This window comes from Crocodylus porosus, unplaced genomic scaffold, assembly GCF_001723895.1.
Source record: "Crocodylus porosus isolate Cpor-Errol unplaced genomic scaffold, CroPor_comp1, whole genome shotgun sequence".
NCBI lineage: Eukaryota > Metazoa > Chordata > Crocodylia > Crocodylidae > Crocodylus > Crocodylus porosus.
In genome coordinates this window covers 17030200-17053638 of record NW_017728924.1, presented here as the reverse complement: position 1 = coordinate 17053638, position 23439 = coordinate 17030200, and the positions used below count along the sequence as shown (strand labels likewise).

The 23439-nt window shown below is 39.1% G+C and overlaps 1 protein-coding gene across 1 annotated transcript in view; it reads left to right on the top strand.

The window, feature by feature from the left end:
* Positions 1-23439, top strand: part of VSIG1 (V-set and immunoglobulin domain containing 1) — a 26021-nt gene continuing 2582 nt past the window's right edge. Inside the window, exons 1-6 of the mRNA XM_019540436.1 lie at positions 1-59; positions 3238-3398; positions 16781-16979; positions 18736-18891; positions 19783-19902; positions 21210-21336. Of these exons, the coding sequence (XP_019395981.1) occupies positions 8-59; positions 3238-3398; positions 16781-16979; positions 18736-18891; positions 19783-19902; positions 21210-21336 (815 nt within the window). The 5' untranslated portion in view covers positions 1-7. The remainder of the gene's footprint in view (positions 60-3237; positions 3399-16780; positions 16980-18735; positions 18892-19782; positions 19903-21209; positions 21337-23439) is intronic.

The following is a 23439-nucleotide window of genomic DNA, read 5'->3' as shown; positions in this document are numbered from 1 at the left end:
CTTCAAGATGGTGTTTGCGGCAATGCTGAAGATAATTACAATTATAGCAGCCCTCACAGGTGAGGAAAAATAAAGGAATCAATTGAACAAGAGTTGAACTTGGTTGGCAAAGTAGAATATCAGAAATGTATTTCCAGCTGGAATGAAAATTGTGGCTATGAAGCCAAGGAAAATAGTGTGTGAAATTATAGCATGTTGACTGATACAGGATTTTAGCTTAGGAAACTTTTTTGCTTGCAGATTGTAATTGTATGCTTTGTTATAAATCTAGAAGGGAAAAAGAGCTAGCAGCAGCATTTTCCAGGTGTTTCAAGATTTGGGTTTGTTCCTACTCTTGCCTTGTCGTCTCTGGGCAATATGCCTGGGAAATGGCGATTGAGATCCCCCCCTACATAGATTTATGTGCATACTGAAAACATGGGACAGTGTCCAGTAATCCCACTCCAAAGGACTTTTCTTGGTCACCAGTTGGAGCCAAGAAAGAACACCTCCCCCCATGAATGTTTCTGGCTTCTGGGGAGTTTTAAATTTTGCCTTCTTATGAGGCTTTGGGACACTGGCCACAGCTAAGGCCGGAAGGTTTTGACTGGGAGGTAGTGCTTCTGCCAGTACTTAGAAAACCCAGATGTTCTGGGCTAGGGGGTCCTACTGATTGACAAATTTGGGGGTCAGGAAAGAATTCTTCTCTAGGTCAGACAGGCATGGATTGTGGCAGATGTTTGCCTTTTCTTAAGATTTTCTAGCATCTTCTGAGCATATATTAACTAACTGGTTCTCTGCTGTTCCAGTAGCAGAGGATTGGCAATGTCCTTATCTCCTCAAAGGCGTTTTCTGGGGTACCTATTCTTTGCATTTTGGATACTGTTCCTTGCAGTTATGGCTGAGGGTGTGAAGTGGTGATCTGGGGGATTTCTTCAGTTAATGATTGGCTGCAAAACAGGTTATTGGACCTGGTGCCCAAGGCCCCTTCCTTTCCTGTAAAGCATCAGATACCACAGGTAGTGCTCAGCATTTTGCAGGAGAAGTTCTTAAAGACAGTGTTTATTCTGGAGGTCAAAGAAAAATTTTCAGAAGCTACTTCTGCTAATGTTTCACAACACAAGTCTATTTTTCTTTTAAATATGGCTTTTTATCATAGAAACAAACATAACGTTATGTTAGTTTTGTGGAACTATTTGATCTAATTTTAAAACTGGACAGAGATTTGAGATGCTAACAGAGCAGCTGTTCAGTAGGAAAGTGAAGGCTGTGTCTATCATCGGTATGGATCTCTACGACGGCCAGAATCAAGTTAGCAAGCTTACATTTTGTATGTTTCTATTTAGAATTTATTAACTTTGTCTGTAGCAAGGAGATCTCATAGTTATGCCTTAGAGGATCTAAATGGATGAAGTGCTCTGAACAGTGAACCGTGGGCTCAACAGGTCTCTCACACCAAGCATTTTTTATTTATACCAGTTTGTCCCATCAGTGGGACTACTTGCATGAGCCAAGCTTTTTGTTTGAACCTGCACCTTTCACAGCAAAGCTCCCCTGGATTTCACTGATTCAGGATCAGGCTGTTTAGGTCCACTTGTAGATTTAAAATAGTAGAAACTATTTTCCTACTAGCACTGGCTAGAAATAGTCTCACTGATGAACATCACTGGCAGAAGTAGAGCCTCTATGGTTAACAGAACTGATCAGAATGTGAGATTATTTTTTTTCAAAGTGTACTGTTTCACAGAACCCAGAATGTTTTAAGGAGATATATCAATTTTGACTAAATTTGATGGAAAGGCTCATGAGATCCAAGGCCCTCTGGGTCATTTCTGATGAGAGAGTGAGAGCGCGTGAAAATAAGAAGTCTAACCTTTGTCACTGGAAAATAGGATTTTCTGCATAGTGGCAATTTATAAAAACATTTGAAAGATGTTTTGCTCCAGTGCAGAACAAAAACAAATACTGAAATGCTAAAAGTTATTACGGATGTAAGTATTCATCTTCCAGCCAGCTCTAATTGTTAACCTCAAAGAGAATATATTAGCCCTAACATCTTGAGTGATATTATTATTTAATGGTATTATTTAGCAATATTAAAATTTGAGCAGAATACTCTACTGATATTAGTGAGGAGTTTTGCCTGTGAATTAATGGTAGTGGTCTATGAGAGGATGCACAAATATTCCACTAAAAGAAGAATGACATTTCAATACAGTCAGGCAAAAGGCAGGGTAGATTTGTACTTTATAAAGTAACTAAATCAGAAAGATATGTAATATAAGATTTCATGAACCTAAAGTACAAATCTACCCTGTCTTCTGCCTGACTTTAGACTTACACAGCTACCTACCTCTCATGTCAATATAATGCCACTATTACTTGTACATGGAACAAGTTCATTATGTTTCCAACACAACATTTTCATCTCAGTGGTTCTTACACAGGTCACTATTAGAGCCTTAAGTTTTCTAGCCCTTTAAGAATGAACATTTGCACCATTAAGCTGTAACTTTAAGATTGGATTGAACAGTATAAAAGAAACTTCAACTCACCAAAGGGTGCTTTTTGCTTCATAATAGTTTTTGATGGATAGATACAGTTCACATTAGTTAGTTGTCTTGTATAATGTTTGGGCCTGATACCATGTGTGATCTAGTTAGATAAAAAGCATAGGATCCTATCCATTGGGTCAACAACACATCAGTTTTCTAAGCAAGAAATGAAGACAGAATCATAGGAAAATATGCAAAAATTATGTTCAAATGGCTGGTTGTTCCTTTCAATTGTAATAGCCAGTTTTAATTGCTTACCACCTATATTTATTTTTTGATGTTCATCGTGTTGGTCTCATATGGCTGAGCTGGATTAAAGAATAGCTTCTCCTATAAGGCAGGGCAGTGCAACTTCAGAGCACCTGGGGGCCACATGCCACACAGGTCACAGGCTGTAGGCCACATACCATGTAGGGAGGGAGTAAAGGTGCCATTCATCAGTGAACAAGGAGCTGGGAAGAGGAATGTCTCCAGATGGAAGGGAAGATATTTCTAGAGAACTCTTATTTTGCTTGCCCAGGGAAATATCTAAAACACCTACAACCACCCCCAGGGGGAAAAAAATCTTCTACATAGTAGAAGAAAGCAATATGTTTCTCCTCAAGGTTTCTGTCATGAAAGGTGGGAATCTAGGGCAACCAAAGTAGTAGTTCTTGGTGTGCTCAGCCCTTATTGATATCTCTTCACTTCTTGTTCCTTGCAGGCCACATCAGCAGTGTTACAGTGACAGTCTCACAAAGCCCAGTGAATGTCACCGTTGGTGGAAATGCCACACTTCTCTGCACTTACACGACATCACAACCTCTGGAAAAACTTTTTATTCAATGGACTTTTTACAATGCCAAGGAGAAGCAACAGAGCACAGTAAGAAGAGATTTGTAATTCACTGTAGTTATTGTCTCTAAGTCCCTATGTAGCTCTTCCACCCAGCGTGTCAGAGGACACCATTACTTTTAATGGACGTCACCTCACACCACCCGTGAGGTAGAGTGGCGTTATTCCTGCTATAAAGCATGAAAAAACAAAATGGCTTGTCCAGACACAAGAAGTCTGTGGTGGAGCACAGAACTTCACCATGGTCTTCAAATCTGGACAATCTGTCCTTCTCGCTGTACAGAGAGGTTGGTACTCTGATATCTTAGGACATTTGAAGGATCTAGACATGGAAAAAAAATTAAATGGGCACCTTACAGCAGGCAACTAGTCTTCCTATTTGATAGGAAAGCTCCCTGACCCATCATAACTCCATGCCTCTGTGAAGCTCCCTTACGGTATCACTCAGTTAAGCCACAGATGCAGTGACTTGGTAACTAAGTGAGGTGATACTAGGAGGAATTTATTTGTCTTTAAAAGAGCAAAGGACATCTTAACCATTAGTAAGTAGAAAATTTGTCTGGGCACAAGTCCTAGCTGTATTTCTCTACACCTGAAGGCCTCACACAAGCAGCAGTACATTCCACTATTGAAAGCAAGTTTATGCCTGTCCTTCCTCTCTGGACATCGAAATACCAACTCCCTCCCATCCCAGTATGGTGACATGTTTTGTAGGACAACTGCACAGATCCACCCTCCCCACTTCCCTACCACAAGGAGGGGAAAATGTGTGATAGCAGCCTTTGGTAGAAGCCTGGAAACCATTCCTGACTCACGGCATGTACACACACGAACAGGCTGCACCCTTTGATCGTGCCCTGAGTCTAGACTCTCCTCAGGGCTGCTGCAGCGGCCTGCCCATGTTTCAGAGGGCCAGGGAAGGACTTAGCATCCTATCAGAGCCTAGCTGCATTCTTGACCTCAAAATATCAGTTAATATGTTTTCTGGGTGGTAAAAGGTAGCTCATCTACTCCCTGCCCCAGTGCAATAATACATATAGGGCTGTATTAGCAGGTGTTTTGTGGGCACCTCTCAATTTTTTAACACATTCATACCAGTCACAGTAGCATTCAGGTTAGCATTTCCTGTTTTATACACACAGATATTATTGTTTTTCATCAATTTTTTCACTACATTAGGTGAATGATATGCAGGAGGTTTACCAGCACCCATGAGTTCATATATTGCACTCAAATCATAAATTATTTTGAGGCACTGTCTTTCTGTATTTGGGTCTTATAAAGAACCTAGTCTATCATTGGCATTAAACAATCACAACAACAGTCATGATAGTAATGTACAAGATTGAAGAATTAGCAGTTTAATATAATATAATAGAACTTGCTAAACTAAAGCATATCACAATAATTTGATAGTTTCTGTATCAGCCATAAGGACAAATAGTGGGCCCAGCCCTACCTTCTTTACTCTACTACTTATACCATACACCACTATGAGATATTAACTCCCTGAGTGACTAATTATGTGATTAGTCATTAATATTACTCACACCAGTTGTCCTAGTTTATTCATACAGCATTCACAGAACCCTATTTTATTTGCTGAAGTAAGTTGCATTCACTGTAAATAACACTGTGCAGTACTGTACTGTACCGTACCAGTCCAGATTCTAGCAAAAACCTTGTCCTATGTTCAGGCAGAGAATATAAGTGATTTGCTTAGATGCCACAATCAGTATTTTTGTCGCATTTAATTTCCCAGGATGAAAAATAACACAAAAACTATATTTTCTGTTTGCAAATTAGAAAAAATGAATAGACAGAAGTTCAAATAACTAATCACAGACTGTAGAAGCTAATCAGAACATTTCCAGATATTCAGGAGGGTGGAACCATTTGTAAACGTGGCTAGGAATGAGAAAACACAGCCTAAGGTTCCTAACCATATGAATTTTCTGAATCAGCTGGAAATTTTAAAAGGAATAAATTTATTTTATGTTCCTAAGTGCCAAGGAAACTTCAGTGACCAATCTTCTAAGTGTTTGATCCTTCTGCTTCTGTGCTTTTAACTCCTACCAAAGTCAATGGAAAGTTGTGGTCTTAAAACAGTTTTTCCTACGACTGTCTCTCATAGTCTAACTGAAATAAATTTTTGGTAAATTCATTCCTGTATCTCACACATTTTATAGTATGAATTGTTTTTTCATTAAATAAAGTGGAACCTGGAATGGACACAGGGTGGTACCCCGTAAATCTGTTCTTGCTGAAGTCAGATGCCAGGTCTCCTTTCACATCAGCATGAGCTAGACTTGGTTGTTAGATTCAATCCTCCAAATACTTAAGAAATTTCTATTGACTTAGTGGTCTTACAAGTGTGCCTAAAAATATGCATGTGGATGAAGGCTTTTAGGTTGGGACCTTCAGATAGCCCTGGGATATTGAGCTAGTGTTCAAAACTGCTATACAAACTTGAATAAATGTAATGTAAAATTCACTGTATAAAAGCAAATACTGGAAGGAAAGGACCATGACTATAACCAGTGGATTTTAAGAGAACTATTTGGGACACATACCCTATTTCCAAGAATCTCATTATACTACATTTTTTAAATTAATTTATTTAATATGAAATCAGTCTTAGATGATTTGGGCATTAATTTAATATTAAATTTCACATTATATTTTGATTTTGCTCTGCCACTATTAAAACATGAATTCAGGGCAATTGTGTATATTGTGCCTCTGTTGTTTGTGCACAAACTATGGAAACGGCACTCAAAAATGATTTTATATCTTGACAGACTGGCAAGAGACCATAAAATGCTTGCAGCAGAATGGAGCAATACAGGAACTTATTAAATATATTAGAACTATAGATTGTGTTGGGTATTTTAAGAATTCATAGAATTAACCAAATAACGTAAGATTTAAGTAGAGCTGGCAAAAAAGATTCATCAAAACATATTCTGATTAGAAGTACCTTTTCTCAACCCTAAATTATTTTTGGGGGAAATTTTTCATTCCCCTCCCAACAAAAAAAAGGAAATTTTTCACTTCATAACAGAAATTTTCTCCAAAAGTGTTGAATAAAAGAATTATGTGCGTTTCAAAAATATTGCAAAAAATACCTGCGCTTTTCACATCAAATATAGTTTTGAGCATCACTATTATATTAGAGAAAGTCAGACATGTTAATACTCTGCTTACACATGTGTAAGGGTTAAAAAAAAAAAAAAAATAATTTTATTTGGCCTGAAATGTGTAACAAGCACAAAGAAAATGTCCTCAGCTAATGTAGATCAGCATAACTTTCCCTCTCTGAATGGCACAAAGCTGATTTCTAGCAGCTGAGGATAAGACCTGTTGTCCCGGGTCTGACAAAATAATTGAGCAAATTGAGGGGCAGAGTTTTGCTTATGGGAATCCCAGGCAAAGGTTTAGTATCAAGTCTCTACTGTTTACTACACACCCAGTTGGATAGCACCCCTGAAACTTCTGGCTGCTAATGGGACCCTTGGGAGCTCAGGCCCCAGTGCCAACCCTGGGGCAAATTCTACAGAACTTTAGGATTAATTAAGGCAAATATGTATCATTAAACATTTAATGTTTCAAGCTTAAAGTGTATCACAGTTGCTCTACAGATGCCATGATATCACATGGAGGGATTACTGCTCTTCTTTTGAAAGTGTCATAGATAAATAAGGCTGGAAGGGACCTCAAGAGATCATTTATTTTGGTGTTTTCATATCGTGCTCTGCAGTGCCACAGGTGTTAAAGAGTTAAAAGCAGTGGCAGTTAAACAGAAGGTGAAATACCACAAAAGCTGCACATAGACAATGTATGAGTAGAAAAGTAGCAAGCAGCAAAACAACAGGTGTTAGCAATGATAATTTTATTTAAAAACAGCTAAATATGAAATTTGAATATGATTCTTTCTTGCTAATTAGGCCATAGCAAAATGCAAAATCCAGCCTTGTTTTTATCATAGTAAGTGCTGTGCAGTATGCACATTGGTCTCAGCAGTGTATCAGAGACAAAATTACTGTTATTTACAGTTTCAATACAAAAATGCTGACCACGTTTGAACCAAGTACTATAAATATAAAATTAATGAGGCAAAATGGTTTTGAATCCTTTTTACTCTCTATTTACCCTAACCACTAAGATTTTACAATGGAGATGGTCTGAAATTAGAAAGTGGTTAATACCATTTTGATTCTAATTAATTCTAATTCATTCTAAAAATTAGAAAATAGCATCAAGTGCTTTACCAACATGCATTACTAAAGTTATCCTCATTTTACAGAGGGAAAGCCGAGTCATAGACTGGCTTTGGTTTCCATATCAATTGGTATCCTTGACATACATATTACTTTAGGGTAGTTAATTAACCCCAGTGCTGCAGAGGCTTTTTCCCATGCTTACTTTTATAAACTGAAAGAAGTCCCATTGACTTCAACATTAAAAGTGCATGGATAATGGTTTGAGGGATTGAAGCCTGATGTCCCGATCCTGCAGCTGACTCTGCCCAGGCAGGGCAAGTTCTGCCCTTACAGAGCTAATCACAAGGTCAGGCCTGAAACTGACACTATTAATTATCCAATAATAGCCAGGAGCTAAATCAACTATGTTGATTCTTGTTGAAATATTTCGCAAAATTTCAAGCTTGAATATTTGCAAGTGATGACATCTCAATTAGATCTGTAAAGATGCTGGTTAAGGATCAGAATGGGAAGAATTTGTATAGCAAATAAAATGAATCGCAGCTTATATTTCTATTAAAGATCAACTTTTCAACCTGAAACATCCCAATATTTTTCCCCACACGCCAACTATCTATGAACATCAACACTACAGCAAAGCCATTTTTGAGGTGAAGGGAGCAGCCAAGTGGTGCAATACTATGCTATGTAACATTTGAGAAGGGGAAGTTTTGGTCCAAGACATTGGAACACATGAACAGGAGTTAGAGTTGTTCATTTTAGGGCTCTTTCAGGAGTGTTGGGTTTACATGCAAAATATGGGGAGCAAAAATTTCTTCAAGGATCAGAAGATGGCAACAGTTGCAGCCAGGTCTCCCAAGAAGCCCTAGGGATCCTTCAAAGGCCCTGTCATAGGTTCCAACTAAGAAACTGACACAGCATTCCCTGTACAGCTTCCTAATATTGCCCTTTGATAGTATGAAGAGCTCTCTCCCTAGCCTCAAGAGACAGGCCTAACAGGCTAGACATGTGGCATTCACAGTTCTATCAGGTCCAGCCCAGGAAGCGAGAGACACTCTGAGAAACCGAACCAATGCGTCTCATGTAGCACAGAAGAGTACTTACCATTTGGCTGTCTGAATCATGAGAGCATTCCTTTTGGGTGAAACCCATTTTTTAAATGAAGCCTGACTGCCACCCACTTTTTCATCATCATACCTGTGAGATTCAGATGAGGGAGCTGGTACCATGAGATACTTTGTTTTCACAAAAAAATACGACCAATTTCATAATGTGATATGTAGGATGAGATCTGGATCTCAATTATACCTGTACCCATCTGGGAGAACTCCACCAATGCTAACTTGATTATTCCATACTGGCACAGTCCTAACCAATTCCATGACATCAGTGGAAATATCCCAGGCTGGCACTGGTGTGACTGACGTTTGAATCTGACACCTAAACAATGGGGAAGTGAACTATGGTCCTGAAAACGGAGAACTGCAAAAGGACAAAGGGTACAAAAGACTGGAAGAAAGTGGCAAGCAGGTCTTAACTGCTGTACTTGGAAGCAAATAGTTACATTTTCTACTTAGTGTATGGAATTGTATAGATAACTCAAAAAAAATTAGAATGGACCCTCAGCCTATAGCTTGCTGAAGAAGTAGCAAGAAACAAGGGTACTACATTCTCTTTGCAAACTTCATTGACTTCATTGCACATGTACCCTCTAACAACTCTAACACTACCAAGTTCTTTAGAGCAGCTGTATCGAGTGTGTGCTCTTTACTTGTGGGTGAATGTTCCAAGTCACATTAAACTCTCAGACCAGCACCTTTTTACTCAAATACAGCGTTCCCCGTGCCGCAATATTCAGAGTATGGATGAAAAGTCAGTCAGTGGTTGTCAAAAGATGGTGTATGTGACAGATGCACGGGGAAGATGTAGCTGGAGACATCAGGTAAGAAAAAACCCCATGAACTTAAAGAGAACTGCATGGTTTCATTTCTCTTACCAGCACAGAGCTAGTCAAAATAGTATTTTGTACTGACATCCTTGTGCTGATGCATGAACTGAGATGAAATAAAAGCAGGTGGCCCTTCTAAAGTTTTCAATCAAACCCTGATGTTTATGGCAGGAAAAAGTTACTTTAATTAAATTTTAATTTTTTCTCAGCAACTTTTCCATGTGGCTGGATGAGTGTCTTGACCACCTCATATTCTACCCAAGGAGGGAAACTACATACCAACAGCCTCATTGCTGAGACCGAGCAAGCAGGGCTTGAATTCAGATCACTCCTATAGGAATAGCACAATTCCTAAGTTTTTGCATCTGAATTCTACTTATACTCTAAAGTTTTCCTCTTATTGTTGATGGGCCTTAAAAGTTGGTATGTATTTTAAAGCAGCATGGTTTGAAATATTAAAAGGGCGAAAGGTACAATTCATGAAATTATTCATTGAAGCTCTATCAGTAAGAACATAACCAATTCTTGAATAAGAATTGAGGGAATGAAAATTGCGTCATCTAAATTTAAAGCTTTTGGAGGAATTCTCATCTAGGAACTGTTTTATGGCTCGAGCTCCTGTATCTAAACTTATCCCTTTTTGATCTATCCAGTGGCCTTAATGCACTGTTTAAATCCCAAGTACTCCTGGATGAGTTTCTTTCATTTCTTGCATGATTTTTGAAAGTTTCTACTATACAAATTGTAGCAAGTTTGCATTAGGAACAGAATATTCACAAGAGTGACTACATATTCCCCTATCAGGCATCTAGCCTTGAGGAATGTCTTCTTCATCTTGTCTTGACAACAGAAATGAGGGACACAGAAGTACTCAAACATGAATGCAGAATTGATTTCCCTTAATTATCCACAATAGCAATCCATTGTTCTACCTCCAGTTCACATGCCTCTCCAATTTCCTTTGACCTCAATGGGATTTTTACCATCAAATCTAGTAGGTACCAATTCAATGACAGCATCTAATGAAGTACACTCAGACTCACAAAAGCTTACACAGCTCAAATTTAGTTAATCTATAATGTGTATTTCTACCCTGCCTTCACCCAATGTTCAATAGCAATAGTTAAAAGGCCTGCATAGCTAGTGTGTAAGGGAAGCATGAGTAAACTTGATGCACTGTAGACATTTCTCAGTAGCAGTTCAGCCCCATGAACGAGCTTTTTGGTCTTTTGATTGTGAAGTGACTTGATCCATAACTGTTTAACAGTTGCACCAGTTAAAGCTACCTGAAGTGTGCTTAATTCCATATTTTTCTGTAGGTTTCTATCTCCTCTTTTTGTTCTTGACCATTGTCTTTTGATACTCCCAATTTGCCAATGTGCAGTTGTGACAAGAAGACTGCAGTCATTATTTTCTTCAATTAGCCCACATAAAAATTGCAGCAATGCAAAATATAAGTTTCCTGTCATTGCCAAGCAGATCAGTCTATATAAAAATGCATGAAAAGAAGCTCTATTTGGCAAAAGGTTTTGGTGCCAGATGATGGAAATCAAGGGAGCTAGTCTGGATTAACACTAGCTAAGTGGCTACCGAATCTTGGCCTTTAATTAGCTGTTACTATGTGCAAAGCTAAATGTATTTTTCCTTTACTGTTCCAGATGTTTAAAAACTTAGTCCTAGGGGTGATCTGATGGCATCAGAATGGTAGGGATGGTAACATGGTTCCGTTCTGCATTTAACTCTGGTGTGAAAAAGAATCTAGTGAAGCAATTAGAGAAAATGCTAGTGGCAGAAGGGGATGAAAACAGCCACATAGATGGGCTTTCTGAACACTTGATACCAAAGGTCTGAAGAGAGTGGCTTTAGTGCCATAGACTGAAATAAGAGGGCACCAACACAGCAACAGCGGTGTTCCAGCACTGCATCCTTTTATAGGAGCTGATGTAGCAAAGAGCTGAATATGACAAAAAAGGATACCCAAAAGAGGTAATGTCCTCAAGAAGGCCCTGAGTTAGGAAATTTAGAATACTTGTGGATTAGATGTGGGACAGTATAAGGATTTAGCCCAGACTAGGATGAAGAATCCTTATTGGTAAAGCTACAAATAAAAATACAGCCACTGGGCTTTTATTCTGACAACTATAGCATACACTTCTCGATGTCATTCTGTTCCCTCTGTAATGCCATTCTGTTCTCTAGACTTCCCAACTTTGTTTCGTTAGTGCACTTCATTCACACACTTCTACTTTCTGTGCCAACCATTAATAAAAATACTAATGAAAATTAGTCCCAAAACTAGTCCTTAAGGAACTCTGTTGGGAATTACTATCCACCCCAGTACTTCCCTTTCAACATGACTTGCTGTCATCTCCCCTTTGGCCTGTTCCTTACCCACCTTACAGTTGTACAAATTCATACATTTTCCAGCTTTACTAATAATGTCCATATGGAAAATCTTTACTGAAATCTAGTCAGGTTACATCTACTGATGCTGTGCATCTAGAATATCATCAGTTTTATCAAAGACAAACATTGGACTAGACTGGCACATTTTACTTTTAGGAGCCCAAGCTGCAATTTATACCATTCTCCAATTAGTGCCATGTCTTTAGTCAGCCATTCCTGAAAATCTGTTCAAGGCTTTGCACATTATGGAAGTCAGATTTAAAAGATCTGCAGTTACCTGGCTCATTCCTCCTTTCCCTTCTTAAATACAGGTATTTACTATTTTTCAGTCACATGTTACTTGGCCTCACAGGGTAGATTTAATAAAATAATTCCTACCTGACCTGTGATTTCCTATGCCAGAACTCTGGGAAATCAATTATCGATACCCCTGATGCGAGAAACTACAGCTCTTTTAGGGTTTGGGATTTTTTTGGATGTAGCGACTATCTTTTCCACTCCAGTTCCAATTAGTATTCTAATCTTGCCCCAGGATTGGGCATCATTATCCTTATTAAAATTTGAGGCAGAGTGTTCATTTAGTTTCTGAGCTGTATCTACGTTATCTTTAATCTCTACCTTATACTCATGGCACAGCTACACTGAAACCACTAAACTAGCTCAAGACCATAAAAGCAAAAATCTACTAACTGCTGTAGAGCTTATAAACAACATGGTAACAGGTGTCTTAGATGTTATGCCCATGCTCTCTGCTGAACTTATCAGTTTCCTTAGATCTGTCACAGGCTCCTTACAGCTGGAGAAAGAGAGCAACTGTTATATAAACCCTGTTTGCTGAAACCAAAAATGTTTTTTGGGGGGCAGTGGGGGAAGTGACCCCTTTTCTCAAAGCAACAAGGCCACTTTCCTCTGTATCTTCTTTTTTAAATACTCAGAGGTTTCTGACACTAGAACAAAGTAAAATGAAAACAAAGAGCCAGATGTTGTTTGCTGCCTTTGGAACTCCTATATCCTGCTTAGCCCCTCTGAATAGCAGCCATCAAGGGCTACAGTGCTAGGCAAGAATTGCTGAAAAACAGCAAAATGTGAAGGTGTCTCCTTCTCCCCCATCCCAGCACTAATTTTACAAGGTAAGAGCCCAAAGTATTACCTTTCTGCTTTTGGACAGAACCTGGACCATTTGAATAAACACTAGTCGCAAGCACCTGCCACGCTAGATACATTATACAATGAACTGGTTAACTGCACAATAAATTTAAACCAGCCACACATACAAAGTAATTATCATACCATAAACGTATCTATCCAGCTATAAAGAGAACCAACCAGCTACAAAGTTGGTGCTTGAAAATATGTAACAATTTTATAGCTGGTTTCTGTGCAGCTTGATTTTGAACCAAGGCAGGGCACTCTGCTTGCAACAGCAGATTCAAGAGAGTTGCACAAGTGCAGCTAAGAGCTACATTCAGTCAATTAATATGTGGTTTGTAGACAACTGAACTTCCTGGTACAGTTTGTCAGAAATTCATTTTTAACATGGATTTTTACTGAAACAGAAATTTCTGCCATAATTGTCCAATTTGGAATAAATATTGGCTTTTTTACCCCAATGGAGAAGTTTGGGGGCAGGGGAGAGGAAAAAAAGGTTAGCTAACAATGTTCTTTTAGCCAGTGAAACCAAAAATTTTGCCCAGGCATTAGATTTTTAGTTTTAAGCAATTAAAAATAAAAATAAATCCAAGTTTTCCCATTTGTTATTTTTTGGGGGAAAGTCTTTTGTACAGGCATGATCACAAAAAATGTTGATGGATACGTTTACCAGGAATAAAATAGGACCAGTTGTACAACGTTGCTACAATAGCAATGTAACACCAAATTGTGTCCTGCTCACCTTAAAAGGAGTAGCAGAGCCACAGATCTCAAGGGTTAAATAGGCCATGATGCAGACTGAAATTAAGTCTTGCAAAGATTTGCATTTCAGATTTGCTCCCTGCATGACAGATGTGAGGACTCTGCAAAGAAAAATACAAGGACTTTGCCTTAAAAATGCAATTTTGAAACAAAGCAAAAACTACTGATTTGAAATGAATTTAAAATCAGCAGTAAAGCTGCAGCATACTACTCCAAACATGAGATGTTAAATGTTTCCTGTGTACTAGAAGCCAGTCAGACCTTTGGGACAAAATATATATTTTGCAATTAACAACATCATTACTCAGTGTTCACAACTTACCTTCAGGCAATAAACAACATAGCTGCTGAGGTGAGCATGTAAGAAGCATTGAACAGAATTGGATCTACAGCCAAGCCAAATTAATTGCTCTAGGGTGTTCTGTTTCATTGTACAAAAATGGAAAGTGTTTATTCAAATCTGCAACGAAAAATAAATATTCTCATCTCTTTAGACACCTGTCCTTGATTTTTCAGTGCACATAAAACATTTCCTTTGTATGCGTTTAGATAGAAGATAAAGCACAGAATATTAGCTTTCCAAAGCACTGCATAGAGGATCAGCTACACAGTCTGGACTGACTTCAATGGAGCTCGACTGTTACGCCACACCCAGATGTAGCATTTTTTTCATGTTTATCATGGGGGATATTGGCTTATGCCCAAGGAAGACTAAATGAGTGCACAGTATGGACAAGTGTAAAGTATGCCAATACAGTATTCAGAGGGGGCAGTTTCTGATATGATTTATACTTGTGTAAATGCTAAGCATTTCTGAGGCCAACTGGGAACAGAATTTAGCCTTTTTAAACACTCGAGCATGCTGGCCTGAACATTTGCGGCAATGAAAGAATACCTGTTTAACTGAGAACAAGATCAAACCCATTCCCACTGGAGATAGGCCTGAAACCCAAAAACAACCCAAACACCGTCAAACTTTAGAAATGTTAGGATTTAGATTCAATGTGCAATCTTTCAATGTAGGTCCCTCTCTAGATATTAGTAGGTGTGGGAGTAGGGCTGCCTCTTACAGCCCAGCAGACTGTTGATAGACTCTCTAGTGCTATTGCTGGTTTTCTAAACTAGACAGATGATCAATGCTGATTAAGAGACCCCTGACTCTCTAGTGCATTTTCTTTCTGAAACTCTTTTGTTTAGAGAGCTCAAGCTGGAAAAACACATACTTGCCAAGAAGTTGTATGCATGGTACCAAAACTTAAAAATTATGTCCTATGAGACAGGTGCAGAGGTTCTTTCTGCATCAGCACTGCAGAATCAGGACTCAAAACCTAGTGATGTCCAGATTCCCTGTTCACTGCTACTTTTTCCTTACAGTTCTTTTTTGACCTGGAAAATTTAACAGCTTTGAATATGTACTATTTTGCATTTGTATTTTTTTTTTTTTTAGGGAGACCATCATAAATGCAGACTCACAGACTGTCTCTTTGTGGTTTGGGAAGTGTTAGTCTGGAAGCAAGTTCTTCTTGCCTCTGAATAGTGAGCAAAACCATAGTTTCATAGTAGTTTGGGGTCAGAAGGGACCCTGCACAGATCACCTAGTCTGACCCCCCACCACTGGCAGAAGCACATGCTGGGATCACACAACCCCAGACAGAGAAGTTATAAGGAGTCAAAAAAGAGGACAAAATGTTTTATATATGTACATCAATATTTTTGGAGACAGATGTAACATCAGTTACAGAGTTTTAAATTCTAGGCTCCCATATGAATAAGATGACTTTTCACAGGCACATTAGCCAAGAGGAAATGGCAATTATCAGGCCTCAAGCTTCAGGAACTGCACATGGGATTAGAAGAACTTCCCCTTCTAGGGGACAGCATTGGAAAACGAAGATAATGAATATTTTTACAGCCTCTACCACCGGACCATAACTGCCTGTTGCAGTATAACAATTACTGCACTGATCTTAGCGACCACAGCTCACCTAATGAGAAAAAGAATATTATAAAAACAAGATCAGCAAAATTACCTCATCTACACTATAGGAAGGCTCTGTGCTCACTTTTCTTCCTATTCGCCCCCTATATTCCCTACCTGTGCTCACTGCTGCTCAGTCAACATCTTGTTAAGGTGCACATGTACAAACATTTTAACCTCAAAGTTCTGTGCATGGCCTGCCTGACATGGTGGGGAGTGTTAAGCAGCAACCTATTTTCACTCTCACTTTCTGTGCTGTTCTCTGCCTGACAATGCCAGGACTTTAAAAACTGTTTCAAATGAAGAGTAGACCCTTTAGGCTGAGATTCTGACCACACTGACATGAATTAAACTACTGCCATTAACTTCAGGAATGGGAGTGGGGGTGCAGAATGTCACTGTTATTGTCTTTTACGTCTTTTAAAAGCTGGATGGGAGATGCTGTTGTATTAAGGTTAGTGTAAGAAATGATAATATAAGGAGGTGCCATTGCACAGCAGGAAACTTGAGTCTAGGATTTGACCTTCATTTACAAATTTTTATCATTGCTTTAGCCAACCATACTTCTGCAGTTTTGGGGTGTGGCTTGCTGTAAGCTAACAATGATTTCTAGATAACATTACCTAAAGACTTCAGTCAACACTGGATTAGGGTGTAGAAGTGCTTATCTACTGATCAGCAAAATAAGCTTATTATGCTTAATGCCTGGGGATTCATAGTATTAGCTAAAAGCAGCTTGAAATCTTTGGGAGAAACAAAAAAGAAAAAGAAAAAACAAATTTTATGAAAGTACAGCATGGCTTTAATCAGTTTTCTTGATTGTATGGAAATTTGACATAAGGAAGGTTTGTTTCTCCAAAAATTCCACTTGTATTTAAGAGCTTACTAAACAAAAAGGCAGTTAGCACTCTCTGATATTTAACTAACACTTGATTTTCTGTCACAGATCTATTTTTATCAGGGTGGACAGTCGTACGAATATGGAAAATTTCAGAATAGGATCACAGCTGCAACAAACCCAGGAAACGCATCAATAACAATCTCTAACATGCAGCCCTCAGATACAGGCCTCTATAACTGTGAAGTTCTCAACCCACAAGATCCAAATGGACAGAACCAAAAGTCAGTGGTCGTCAGGGTACTAGGTAATTTATCTTTTCATTCTGTTTGTTATATTGTAGCATTGCTGCTTTACTGCATGGTGTCAAATTCAGGCTTTAAAAATGCTCTAAGGGAAATATGTGATTGGGGGTGAGGAGGCATGATTGGGGGTACAGGGAAATTAGCACCCAAGAACAGTGGCTGGCAGTGTTTTTTGGTGGTGGGCTAGAATAACTCAGCTCAGGTCTAAGGACATTGCTGCTGTGACTTCTCCCTGCCACCTGGCTGGGGCACTAGTGAAGCCTCCTACCAACAGAACAAAGACCCCTGGCTCTGCAGGCTGAATCCAGTCCACATGCTGCAGATTCGCAATGTGACTTAGGGACATAAGAAATGCCAGACTAGGTCAGATGACAGATTCATCTAGCCCAGCATCCTCTCCTTTACAGTGGCAGAGACTTCTTGGTCTATTAGCACAGCATGTTCTCTGGACATGTATATTCCTTTACTTGGCGATATACTAAAACACTCAAAGTAAAGAAGCAGGACTTGTTTCTAAATTGACACCAAATAAATTATTCTTGTATATCCAGAACCTGTCCTGGTTTTGAGCTCCCAGAAAAGCCAAACACCATCTGAGCTGCCTCCTCTTAGCACATGGAACCTCTCAGTCCTGACCTGGTCATCATTAAAGAAGCCTTTAAAATCATTTAGAGTTAGGCCTGTCTACAGGCCAATGTGGACAAGCACAACCACTGCTTCCAAATATTACTTTTGGGATAGCTGGGCCTGGGTTTTAGAGAAAAGACCAACATTTTAAGACTTGAGACACTAAAGTAGCTGTGTAAATCAGGCCAACCGTGAAGTCAGTTTTAGGCCTCCACACATAAAAATATTTGGTATGGATGACTTGTCTAAGGCCACAAGGATGGTCATTGGTTGAATTTAAGCTGCTTCTCCCATATACTATGAACAACTCTAACACTACCCTTCTATTAAAAGCAAGTCACAAGACCCCTAGTCACAAACTGAGCTCTATTCTGTGTTTTGTGCAGCCCTAACATCAAGGGGAAGAAACCAATTAATTCAACCATTAACAAACAGCTAAACAAGTATGAAAAGCAATGGAATGGGACAAATCTGACTTGCTAGCAAGACAGATGTTAGTACCAGTCTCACCTTACAACTCTCCACCTGCTCTGTAAATAGGTGTGTGGTCTGTTTGGCTAATGGACCAATGCCCAAGCAAGGGCATATTAGAAAACTGTTCCAGCCGTAGCATTTGCCTATCCAGCACAGACCAAAACCAAACCCGAGATGGAAAGAAATGCACAGGGAAAAAAAAAAAAAAGATTAACAGCATGGATATTAAAAATGTCTTTAAAAAGAACATTTGCAAATATTACTGCACTGCATAATAATAATGAACATATATGCAAGTATGACTCATGACTTAAATAGGACATTGTAGCTATCACTTGAAAGAAAGAAAAAAAACCCACTCCTGTAGGCAAAAACTAGACTACGTGTATCCCAGGTGTAATTCTACCGCAGTTAAGATGCAGACCTATTACATTATGCGTAAATTGAGTTAGAATTAAGTGGACAATACAACCAAGCTAACTGTGGGGGGCAGACCTGTAAGCTATCCATTATACTGGTAGAAATCCAGAACATCATTCAAGTCTATTAATCAACCCTAGGTTTATACAGACATAGCAACTGATGTTTGGTCAAGCAGAATTCTAGCCCAGAATTTCTAACTATGACGTATTTGCATTTTCTGCTGTTATTTTACAGTCAAACCTTCACAGCCCCTCTGCAGTATACAGGGAACACCAGAGCCCAATCGTGTAATTTCTCTCGCCTGTCATTCACAAGAAGGGATGCCTCCTCCTACATACCAGTGGCAGAGACTGTCAGGGAATACCATCAAACCTGTGAGAGAACAATACAGTGAGTAACCACAGAGGGCCAGTTTGGGACATTAAAAACTGGGTGTGTGATAGCCAGTCTCCATACTCTTTTCTGTATACAGCATAGAGAGCAGGTCCTTCCCTGTATGCTCCAAAAATCACAAATCTAAATTTATTTTGACCTACCAAAATTTACTAACAGCCATAAAAAATGTGCTGTCTTTGTGTTCTTGATTGCTGGAGAAAGTATTGCCGATTGTTTCAAAACATTTTGAAACATGTATCAAAAAAATCAGACTTATAATAACTACCTTTATAATATTAAGATAGTTTAATTCTTTACTCCTTCACCTTGGAGATGAAATAAAACTTAATTCAATTTGTAATATCACATTTGGAAAACACATAAGCATATGTAAAACTTTACCCACAGAAAAGGTCAGTTGACTTCAATATTAATGATCTGAGTAAAATTAGACACTTGCTTCTGTGTATTCAGGATAGAGGCCTCGTCTTCAAGCACTAATGCAGATTTGTCTGTAAAACGTTATAATGACTTTTCAAGGAAGAAATGCAGTTTTTAAAGAAAACCCTTAATTTAAATGTTGTTGTAGCTGTGATAGTCAAGAAAATGACCAAAGCGTTTGATGCCACTGCCCAAACGTCCAGAGTCTTTGGAGATTTCAGAGATTAAGTGTCCTTCCTCAGGTGACACTGATGCATGAAAGCTTGATCAACAGCTCTCCTAACTATAGTTAGTCCAGTAAAAGATACCACAAAAAATGCCTTACCTCACATAAATGAAGTAACAAATTTATGATACAAACCTTAGCTCATCTTGCAATAGTTATCGCTCTTATTCATGTCTTAATAACTGATTCCCTCGGTATCACACATGCATGAATTTATGTGCATAATTTACCTGTCACAGATCCAGAAACTGGGCTGCTTATTATTGGAAATCTTACTACCTTTGAAACAGGATACTACCACTGCATTGCCAGTAACATCCTGGGAAACAGCAGCTGTCAACTTGACCTGACTGCAACCCGTGAGTTGAACATATACCAAAGTCATTTCTGTGCAGCATAATCAGTTGGCAATAAATCCTCACTTTTTAAAAAGGTAGATTACTTTGAAATCAGAATGGGTTGCTGGTAGGCAGGAGTTCCTGAGTTCTCACCCCAGCTCTTACCAAGGAATTGCAGGGATTTAAGCAAGTCATGCATGATTCAGCGTGTAAAATGGCATTGCTAACATATATTTAGCAACATACCTTCCAAGTGTATTGTGAGGATTAATTAACATGTGCAGCTACTTTGAGCATACAAAACACTACACAAGTGATGATGTAATGGAATATCTCTGGCTATGTCTTAGACTGAATCCAAGATTTCTTGGCTTAAAACAGCTTGAGTTTCTTCTGGTTTAAAAGGCACAGCTTAGACTGAAGGCTGCATCAGCCCCATAAATTTTCACGAGGTATGGTCAGTGAGTAAGCATGAATTATTCAAACCCCTGGCTGGGAAAAACTGGTCTTTAACATCAGAGATCAACTCCAAATAAATAGATATCCAGTTCAGACGGCATTCCAAACTGCTACATCCTTTGGTAAATAACAGGCATTAGGAATTGAATGTGGAACCTCTGACTTAAAAAACAAAACAAAACCCCAAGAACCTCTAACTAGCTTTCATCAAACAGACCTAGATCTTGAGTCTACTTGGCTTTACAATGACATCCCCATGCACTCTGCTCTGACTAGAGCATTTCAGTGATGTTTGTAGAGTTGTACAGCAATGTACTGGTGTGACACTAGAATACCTGTGGCCAACCAGAGCTGTGTGTAAAATGTTCACTAAGTTAAATCAATACAATTGAACATTTTGAAAGCCAACCAATAGGCCTTGAAATGATTCCTCTCTTACTTGGTGGCCTCTTACCTGAAAAATTTGCTTTGGAAAAGGAAATGCACAGGGAGAATGTTAACTTTGTTGTTTGCAACTATTTCTTCATGAAAAACAAAAATAGCATCCATCGGGATCACAAGTGGTCAGAGGATCAACCCAGAACTAAAGCACCAATGGCAAGGGTCAGAGAGCAAACAATATTGTCAAATAGTAAGACAAGCATCCGCTCATCTTCCTGTGCTGAGCTAAAACTAGCATTATGGGGTCATATACCTAACAGCAAGGGGTCAAAACACAGCAAAAAGCTGATTTTCTCTCTCCTATATGATTTTACTTTCTTGGAAGCACACACTCTAGATCTCTTCTTTCCATCTACTATCTCCTTGACAAGATTATTACTGCATCAATGATGCCTTAAAATTAATGTTGTGCATGTGCTTCTTGTCAGACTCGGAAGGAAGTATCATTGCTGGAGCATTAATTGGAGCAATACTGGCAGCTGCTGTTATCTGCATTATTGTCTGGGTTTTAACCAAAAAGGAGAAGAAAAAGAAGGCAACAATTAATGAAATGCAGTAAGAATTTCCATTTGCTTGATTCAGAGGCTAGCATTCCTTTCAAACCCTCTAAAGCTGTGATGGGAGATGCGGATTCAAAGCATTACTTAGAGGCAGCTGATATCTCTTTGAGGCTAAATAATACCCCATTATTACACAGGTCTATCACATAACAGTGTCTGAAAAACTACAGGCTTTATTTTCTTAAGTAATAAGGGAAAACAGTGACACCTTGGAAAAGCAGCATGTGAGTTAATTCAGACTTGATAGAAGTCAGTGGAGGGCAGGTACGAGTTTGGTCAAACACAACAGAACTACACCTTGGATTCAGACCAGTGGTTTTCAACCTGTGACCTGCAGACCCCTTGAGGGTCTACAGATTATGTCTAAGGGGTCCGTGAAAGATGACTATGATCAATAAAAAGTACATGAATACTCACACTTAGAATTCAAACGGTTTTGCACTGCCATTCAAATTTTCAAAGGAGTCTGCACCTCCATTCAAAATTTTTTAGGGGTCTGAAAATTAAAGAAGGTTGAAAACTACTGATCGAAACAAAGGAGACCTGAGCTTTATTCCTGTTTGACCTTGGACAAAGCTCTCACTCTGGCAACAAACACATTTATCCCAGGAGAACCATTTTTCCTGGAATAAAGTGTGATCATTCAGATGTCCATGTTCTAGGAAAAACTCTAAAAAGCTTCATGGCATAAGAGGTGTTAAGCTAGGTCCAGAGTATCACAATGGATCTAAACGGCTGTCCAAGTTTGTATAATTGAATCAGTAGCAGAAAAACAGCAATTCATTCAACTGCTCTCTAAACTCTGACTGTGTGTACGTGTGTGTGTACGTGTACATATATATATAAAACCCTTCTGGTCAGAGTTTAGAGAGCAGTTGAATGAACTGCTGTTTTTCATATTATATACATATACACACATATGTCACAGTTCATTCAACTGCTCTCTAAACTCTGACCAGAAGGGACATGGACACACACACGGTAATTCCAGAACTTTTCTGCTCGAGTACAAATACAGGCACAACTGGTTCTGGGATAAATGCAGTATCTGTTCCCGGCTCCTGTGCTTCAGCTGCCCATCTCTATTATCTTGTCTATTTAGAGATATCTTCAGGACAGATACTGCTTCTCATTATAGGAGTAATGCCAAGCACAGTGGGACCCTGAGAAGTTTCATGGACCCACATGCAGATATTAGAGCTGGAAGAGATTATTAGGTTGTCTAGTTTGACTATCTGCATAACATGAGGCAACTCCAGGGCTCTGTACTGAACCCCAGAGCTTGGCTAAGGCATCTCCCCCAAAAAGCCAGAGAGCCTTGACTAGGACATCAAGATGAAGAAAATCCACTACTCCCCTGGATAAGATGCTTCAGTGGCAGTCACCCTCACTATTAACCATTTGTGCTCATTTCCCACATGAAATCGACCTTAACTTCCACCTTTGTGCCTGCTCCTTGTTACTTTTCTCAGCTAGTTTCAAGAGCCCTTTACTACCCCTTATTTTCCATTTGTGAAGCTGCTTATGCATATTAATCAAGTCACTGCTCAGTCTTCTCCTTGATAAACTTAACAGATTAAGTTGCTCAAGTCTCTGTCAAGTATTTTCTTCCAGAACTTGAATAATTGTTGTACTTTTCCTTCAGCTTTTCTAATTATTCAGCATCTTGTTTTTAAAATGTAGATACCAGAACTGTCTGTAGCATCTCAGTAGACTCAAAGCCACTGTCTAGATAATAGTAAATTTCCAGTTCCCATTTACTACTCCCTAGCTTGTTCACCTCAGGTGGTATTGGCCATGTTTGCCACAGCACATGATCCAGACCCCTCCAACCACCTCATTTACCAATCTCACCACCAGCAAATCTGATCAGCTTATGTTTTGCCAGGTGCCACTAGAATATAATCATAGTAAGAATTAGGGTTAGTGTTCTAAAGTTTCATAGTTTCTAGGGTCGGAAGGGACCTGAGCAGATCATCTAGTCTGACCCCCTGCCATGGCAGGAAAGAATACTGAGGTCAAATGACCCCAGCAAGATGTTCATCTAACCTCCTCTTAAAGACCCCCAGGGTAGGAGCCTGCACCACTTCTCTTGGAA